We start from the raw sequence: 8,630 nt of genomic DNA on the forward strand, positions 1-8,630 counted from the left end.
ATGATACCCTTGATATCCTCCCACAACTCATCTGGCCTTCGCTCATTAGTGTTCAAAGCCTCAAACCTGTTCCTGAGATGATTCTGAAATTCAGGTGGTATGAAATCAAAGCCATATTTTGGCTGCCTTGGATTTGGTTTAATTTTCCTCAGCTTCAGCTTGAATTTGCATATGAGTAGTTGGTGGTCTGTTCCACCGTCAGCTCCTGGCCTAATTTTCACAGCTGATATTGAGCTTCTCCAGCGGTTCTTTCCACAGATGTAATTGGTCTGATTCCTCATAGTTGTTTTAATTTGCATCTCTCTCAGAGCTAGGGATTTTGAACATTTCTCCATGTGCTTGTTGGCCATCTGAATGTCTTCTTTGGGGAAGTGACTGTTCATATCCTGTGCCCATTTTTCTATTGGATCATTTACCTTTATCTTGTTGTGGTGATATACGAACTCTGTAAGCAAACCAATATAAAACGAAAGCTAAAAATAAAAACAAAGCATAAAAAAGAACGATTTCATAAAACACTATGTAATGTGAGAGAGTCTAGAGAACATTATGCTGAGTGAAATAATTCCATTACAGAAGGACAAAAGCTGCATAAAGACCGCTATCATAAAAATAGGAGGATAAATGGGCAAGATATGTATAAATGTTCAAAAGGGGAAGGGAAAGGAGAGAAGAGAGGACAGAATAAAGGGAAGGAAAAACATTACTGGGACAGCAGAGACTGGGTGTGGTGAAGGAATGGGAAACTTGAGATAGGGTTGTAATGGGCATAGCTCAATGGTAAGCAATTATATAAAATACAGGGTCACTGTGAGTCTTGCTCAACTTGAAGGCAATCAACAACAACAACAGCATAAAGTATATAGGTTGGTGGATATAGAGGTGAAGAAATGAGAAAAGATCCAGTGGGATCCTAAAAAGGTGAGGTAATGGCAGGCATGTATCAATGATGATTTTATAAAACACAATGTATGGATAAAAAATTTAAAAATTTTTAAAAACCACAATGTATGGGAATGATACTATGAAAAATAACGTATATAAACAAAACACAAAGCATATGAATTTTGTATGAAACCAATAAAAAAACCATAACATATATAAATGATTATATAAAACACAATGTTCTTAAAGACTAAGGTGAGCTTTCAAGATTTGGTGCTGGTTTGCAGCAAAATGGCTAAACACACTAAGAAAGTCAGCATCATCGGTAAATACAAGACTCGTTATAATGCCTTGCTCAGGAAGATGGTAAAGAAAATTGAACTCAGCCAGCATGCCAAATATGCTTGCTCCTTCTGCGGCAAAACCAAAATGAAGAGATGCGCTGTGGGCATCTGGCGCTATGGTGCTTGCATGAAGACAGTAACTGGTTCTACAACACCATCTCCACCGTCACCATGAAGTCTGCAATCAGAAGACTGAAGGAACTAAAAGACCAATAGAGTCACCCCCATTTGAAGCATCTCTAGCTTGTAAAAAATGAGTTAATTAATGTTAAAAAAAACAAAAACAAAAACTAAGGTGAGCCTGAACCAACTCAAGTTCTTTTCCAATCATTTCCTTTGCATGTAAAAGTTAGAACTAGGATGACAGACAGAGAATTGACACCTTTGAATTGTGATACTAAAGAAAAGTACTGAGTATTCCATAAACTGCCAAAAGAAGGAAGTCTATCTTGGAGGAAGTGCAACTGGAGTACCCCTTAGACGAAAAGATGATGAAAGTTTGTCCCACATACTTTGAGCATATTGTCAGGAGGGACTACATTCTGGGGAAGGTGAAGGGTCAGAGAAAGAGAGAAAGGCGCGTGCACACACACACACACACACACACACACACACACACACACACCCCAAGGTGGCTGGCACAGCAACTGTAACAATGGGCTGGAACACATCAGTTTCTACTAAGGGTTAACATCAACTCTGTACAAAGATAATGAAAGGGTCTGTGCTTCCCAGGAGATCATGGGGAGGAGTAAGGGATGAACAGGTAGAAGACAGAGCATTTTCTGTGGAGAGAAACTTTCTGTATGATACGGAAAGGGCAGAGACATTAGGTCTGGACAACATGAAAAGTGAACCTTGATGTAACTACAGACTTTACCAAATTATAATGTAACAGCACAGGCCCATCAATGATGTAAGACTGCGCAAGCAGGTGGTCTCATATCCAACCTGTAAGAATTCCGCTTGGAAAGTCAAGCACAAGCCCTGAGCTCGCAATGTCGAAGGTACGCCTTGAAGCAGATCACAGAAGTCAAGCCTCACACTGTCCACCGTTTACAGCTCCCACCTAGAGCCCAGCCCACTCCTCACAGCTCCCACCTAGGGCCCTGCCCATTCCTCAAAACTCCCACTTAGAGGCCCAGCCAACTTCTCAGATAACACTGAAACTCAGGGAAGTGAAAGGCTGCCAAAGACACCTACCCGGTCTCCTATGGTGATGAAAGTCCGAGAGTCCAGGTTCCGGGGCGGTCTGGGGAGAAGAGACAGACGCTGTGAGCTCACAAAGTTACCCCCTCCACAGGACAAAGCACAGCTTTCCATATGCCTCAGGAAGGTCCTGATGAAAAAGTTCCCTCACTTCAACAGTCCTACACATCAACCATGCACAAAGCACAAGTGATCTGCACCTGGAAATAGTCCCACTCATACAGCTCACTTCTGTAGGAAGGAACTAAGAAGTGCACGCGCACCACTCACGGGCCCCTCCGTGGCTTCTGTGGTCGGTGCAGAAGCTGAGGCATGGCCCCTTGGGAAGCCTCTCCAGGCAGAGCCCAGAGGAGGAACTGAGGCAGACTCACGTGGGGTTGGACACTGGGGGCTTGGACATACAGGTTATCCGTAAATCCTTCTTCTTCCTTGATTTTCCTAAAAAGGAGAGGAGGTAAGGTATCTGGTCAATAGTTCAGTCATTATCCAGTCCTCCCAGAGCTATACAGTAGACAAGAAGGGTGCAGACCCCAGACCTCAACCTGATGACAAGGTCTATGTGCTCAGACAGCAGTGGACAGCCTGATAACTTGAATGGCACTGAACTGAATCTTTGTTTAAAAAAAACTTACAGGGAGCTCCAGTAGCTAAGTGCTGCAAACTAAAAAATGTTGTCGCTGCTGCTGCTGTTGTTTTGTTGTTGTTGTGCGCCATCAAGTTGCCTGCAACTCATAGGTACCCTATGTCCAACGGCCCTAACCCTGCTCTATCCTATGCCAATCTTATTGTCTCCAACACATCTACCCCCATAACCCAGTCACTGAATTAATCCATCTCATCAAGGATCTTCCTCTCCTGCGCTGTCCACCCTCCCAAGCATAATATTCCTCACCAAGGACTGGTCCCTCATTGCAACAAGCCCAAAGCATGTCAGACAAAGCTTCAGACAAGCTTCAGGAAAACAGCCTGGTTTCACCCTCTCTAGGAGGAACCTGTTTGTTCTCCTAGCAGTCCATGATATATTCAATACTCTTCTCCAACACCACAGCTCAAAGGCATCAATTCTCCTTATATCATCCCTGGTCATTGTCAAGGTCTCTGATACATAGCAAGTGATTGCAAAGACTATAGCCTGGATCAGGCACACCTTAGTCTCCAGACTGATATCATCATTACTTTATTTTGTTGCTGTTGTTGCTGTTAATAATACACAGAACAAGCACCAGTGAAACGGTTTCTGCACGCTCAGCTCCATGACACTGATTTCATTCTTCAAGTTATATAACCATTCTCAACGTCCTTTGCTAAATTGCTCTTCCCTTGTTAACATAAACCCCAAAACTCTCTACCTCATTTTTCCAAGTTGCCATTGTCAGTTAGATCCCATAGGAATAGATATTTTATAAGCATAATGTTCACACAGACATCCTTTACTCAAAAAAAGCTCACTGTCATCAGAACTGACTCATGGCTGACTCTCCAGTGGGTTTTCAGAGGCTGTAAATCCCCCAGGAGACAGCCTATCTTTCTCTCTCAGTGACAGGAGTGGATTCGAATCTCACCTTTGGGTTGGCAGCACAACTCACCACCCATTAGGCCACCAGTGACTATGGTTTTGGTTTTAAGAGAGACATTTTCAGTTTAAGGTTTAAAGATGATCTCAGGGCAAAAGTTTCAGGGGTTCATCCAGCCTCTGTGGCTCCAGAAAGTATGGAATCTATGAGAATTTGAAATTGTGTTGTGCTTTCCTCCTTTTTGATCACAATTCCTCTATAAAATCTCTGACTGAACTGTTCAGTGATAGGAGCTAGGTGCCCTCCAGTGCTTCAAGCCTCATTGCAAAGGTGGCAGCTGTTCATGAATGCAATTAGACATATTCCATTTCCTTCTCTTATTCCTGACTCTCGTTTTTCTGTTGTTCCAGCAAATATAGAGAACAACTGTTATGTCTTAGACAGCCACTTGAAAGCTTTTAAGACCATAGGCATTACACAATAAACTAGGAGATAAGATAAAAGCTCAATATTAGGCTAATATGCAAAATAATCAGCCTAATACGCATGCTAAGAGGCTAATTAAATGAAAGATTCCAGGAAACCATAAACCTCAATGAAGGAACCAAGTCGCATGGTATATTTGGCTGTATACTTAGCAGCCACTTTTTCTCCTTTCCAGTCATTGCTATAAATCTATTTAACACAAAAATTTTGCCCATTCAACATTTTATAGATGTACAATTTATTAATAGCAAACATAATAAACAGTTGTGCAATTCTACGCTTAACTAACATGGAGGTTTTTTCCCCATCACCATTGTTATTAATATATTATAACATGTTATAGAACCTCACTATCACCAAGAAAGCTGCAGCATAGAGGCCAGGGCATCCTTTGGTCAGAGATCCGTATACCAGGTGGGGGTGGCAAAGACACAGAAGACAGGGAAGCTGAAGAAGCTGCCAGAGAGGGAATATGGGGCCGAGAGTGGACTCTGTACCACCTGACCTGGAGGCCACAGCTGTGCCCGCCTCCCCTCCCCACTAAAGTTCTCCAGTTTGCAAAGCTATCTGAGGCCACTAGAGATGTCCTGCTTCCCTCACAGGCACTGAGCCAGTGCCCTCACTCACTGGAGACCAGGCTAGTGCTAGGCTTATCTGCACCCTGGCGTCTGTGCCTTGCAGTGCAGCTAAGGGAACAGAGCGCAGCTAAGGAAGCGTCCTTAATGCTCTGTGAGAGGCACCATTGCTTAGAGAGCGGAGAACTATGCGCAAGGATGAGTGTGGGAGGGTGGGAGAGGCCCAGCCCCAAGTGCCTCTCCAGGCAGCTCATCACCAGTAATGTGACTCACTCAAGGTCACCTAGCACAAGTGGCAGAGCAGAGACTCAAGCATGCTCCCCAAAACCCCCACAGCAGAAACTGTTCCAATGACTATGCTTTCACAGGAGCATCCACTCACCTCCTCTTCCTCACCCCATCCCCACACCCATGCCAGCCATCAAGGACTCAGATGGCTCGCAGACAACCTGCCAGAGGAGTGACAGAGCCAATGTGGCCTCTGCTACACCCATCTCAGTGGCTAGAACCTGGTTTCTGCATATGTAGGTACCAGAAGCACCTCTCCTGTCCTCAGACCTGTGAAGGAGCATGTCACTTGCTTCTAAAGAGAAGAGAGTGGAGGCCTAACTTGGGAAGTAGAACTGTCACAAAGGAATGGAATGTAGCTTCTCCCAAGAAGCATCTGAGAGATTCCCAGATCTCAGAGATAGCCAGTTTCAAAAGCTACCCACAGAGCCAGGTCAGCCTGATCAGGCCTCACAGATTGGGTGGCGGAGAGCTGGACCTGGCCTCCTCACTCACTGTCTATCAAGTCAGGTAACCCACTCGCCCCACAGCAGCAGGAGTAACCCAGGCCCCACAGGGCACCCTGCCAATTGTGGGAGAGAGTGGGTGAAGATGCCATAGAGACAGCCCAGAAACAGGACACAGCTGCTGACACTGTTTGCTACAGATGCCAGGACTTGGCCAGCTGGCCGGGACACCCAGGTACACCCACAGTGGTGATAGTCACACACACACCAAAAAAAAGGGGGCGGGGAGGCTAGAAGCCACACAGCCCAACCATAGGAAGACATGGCTTTAGCTCATGAGGCAACCAGACAGGCAATGGCAGGGCCAGACATTCATGGGTCCTCCAACTCACAGCAACCCCAGGGTGGCCCCACAGAGGAGAGGCCAAACACTGAAGCAGAAAAAAACCATAGACGTGGACCTAAGACCTTACCGCTCCCAGTGAGTGAGGAGAATCTGGACTCCCACAAGCCCACCACCATGCCCTGTCAAGTGTGCCTGTCCTTGAGGAGACATTTTCTCACCTCTGGACCTCTAAAGGTAGCCAGTGGACAGCCTGCATTTGCATGCTGCCTCTGCCACATCCCAGCTTTGTGCCCTAGGTTGGTCCCTTTACCCATCTCAATGTCAGTGGCATACACTGCAAATGGCCAGTGAGATTACAGTCATACTAATTTAGGAAAGTCCAGCTTGCATAAGTTTACACATGCAAACTGGAGGTTCCTGAGAAAACCCCAGGCCTTCAGCCACAGTCGCTCCTTCCTTTATCCTCTTAGCAACTGGAGGAGAGAAGTATTTAAGTATTTTCACAGTGGTCGAGTGGTAAGGAGCTATGCAGCCAATACAAAGTTAGGTGGTTTGAATCCACCAGCTGCTCTATGCGAGAAATATGGGCAATCTCATCTCATGTGATTTACAGCCTTTGAAAAAGAAAACCCCCTGACCTGGATTGTCAGCTATGAGTTAGTTCTGACTAGATGGCAACAAGCTGTTGTTTATTTGGCTCAGGAAGCTGGAATGGGGGAGGGCATGAGCAAGGTCCCACAGTGGGTTCTAGCCAACAAGGGACCTGAAAACAGGTCTACCTGGCTCGACCTCCCTAGCATCAACAGACAGAGCCAAAGAGAAGCCTCCCTGCTAGCCCTCCCCTGCGTCCTGGGACTGTGTGCTGTTATCCTGCTGCCTGCCTTATCGGGGGCCATGGCCTCCCCACACAAAAGGAAGTGACACTGTTGTGTTCAGCCACAACACTCAGATCCACAACAAAAACCAAGCCTGTCCCTAACTGTCCTCACCTCCTACTTTGAGTTGTTTCTTTGTGTCCTTGAGACCTCTGTGCTCTGAGAACTCATTCCTGTCAGTTTAAAGCTGTCTGCCCAAGGATACCTAACATTACCTCTGGGATCAGGCCCTGTGCGTGCAGATCATGAGAACCAGCCCATCTCCCCTCCACTATGCACTCAACCATACAAGCCTGCAGAGAACAACTAGACCACCAACTCCACTTCAGTCGGGGAAACCAAGGTTTCAAGAAGGAAAGGACTTGTAGAAAGACAAGACATGCATGCTAACTACCAAAGTTTGCTGGACTGTGCTGAGCCCCATGCTTTGCTCATTTCAGACTCTAGAAGAATCACACAGGAATCCTATTGCCCAGGTTGGCTGCTGGGGAGGAGAAGGGTGTGTTTCACATGATATGCCTTACACACATCCCTCCATAAGCTGTGCTGATGCTCACCCCACCAAAGTCTAGAGGCTGGGCCTTCTCATCTCTACTTCACAGGAGGGACCTCGGAGGACCAGACACTAAGCAGCTTCCCAAGGACAAGTTTCCTACCCACATGTGCTTGATAGCAGCATCATGCCCCATGACATCGTTCCTGGGACCCTCAGGCCCCCTGAGCATCAAACCAAGTAAATCAGTAAGACAAGGAGAGACCATGCTTCCAGTGCCCTGGGGGGCCCCATTGACACATGACCCCCACACCCTTGGGTCCTCTCCTGGATTCTGGACAGGGGATCTGGATAGCAGGATGAAGGGGATTCTTACTGTCCCATTAGCACAGGAATCCTCTCTTGCCTGACCTCCTCAGCCCAGCCTATGTGAGAGGCTGATCCTCTGCGTGACAGCATAGCATCTGGCCTGTGCAGGTGCCCAGGGTATAGCCCTACTAGGGGGTAGACTCCAACACTGCACTGTCCTCAATGAGAGCAAGTCCATACTCTGATAACAGGGTCTGGGGACAGTCAGCTGTCACAACAGAGCACTCTTGGCATTTCTAACCACGCTGCAATGCACACAGCAGACCCACAGCAAGGAATGATTCAGTCCCATATGCCAGCTGCAGAGCTTGGTCTACAGGGAGAGAGACAGACAGGAGCAACCAACACACAGCCTACAAAATAAACCCATACAACATTTATGCTCATTACCAGAAGCTAAGTACAAGGCAGGAAAATGTTGCTGGAGATAAAGACAGGTAGAAAAGCCCTGTTTAAGGAGCTAGGACATTTATGGAGGCCATCTGGTAATGAAAAGGCAGCTCATTGAAAAACAAGGAACTCATGCAATATTATTTAAAATGGGTTACCCTGGAGGACATTATGCTGAGTGAAGTATCTCAGTCACAAAAGGACAAATACTGCATGGTGCCACTGTTGTAAAGCAGGACTGACCTCGGGGTTGGGAGGAGGCTGAGAAGGATGAGTTCAGTAATGTATACTGCATTGAAACAGATGAGGGAGAAAACTGTTTAGGAGGGAAAATTATTAGGGATTTTTGTCATGACCTGAGTCCAGAGCAAAGGCTTTATAGTGGAGTGGACCTGCGGAGGGGGATTGTA

At 46.3% G+C, this 8,630-nt stretch overlaps 1 protein-coding gene across 1 annotated transcript in view; it reads right to left on the bottom strand.

Annotated features, from left to right (window-relative positions):
• Window positions 1-8,630, bottom strand: part of MAP2K3 (mitogen-activated protein kinase kinase 3) — a 43,678-nt gene that overhangs the window by 26,142 nt on the left and 8,906 nt on the right. Inside the window, exons 2-3 of the mRNA XM_006894465.1 lie at window positions 2,810-2,876; window positions 2,433-2,481 (exon numbers count right to left, since the gene is read on the bottom strand). Of these exons, the coding sequence (XP_006894527.1) occupies window positions 2,433-2,481; window positions 2,810-2,876 (116 nt within the window). The remainder of the gene's footprint in view (window positions 1-2,432; window positions 2,482-2,809; window positions 2,877-8,630) is intronic.

Source organism: Elephantulus edwardii, unplaced genomic scaffold, assembly GCF_000299155.1.
Source record: "Elephantulus edwardii isolate Elephantulus edwardi_28Jun2011 unplaced genomic scaffold, EleEdw1.0 scaffold00144, whole genome shotgun sequence".
Lineage (NCBI taxonomy): Eukaryota > Metazoa > Chordata > Mammalia > Macroscelidea > Macroscelididae > Elephantulus > Elephantulus edwardii.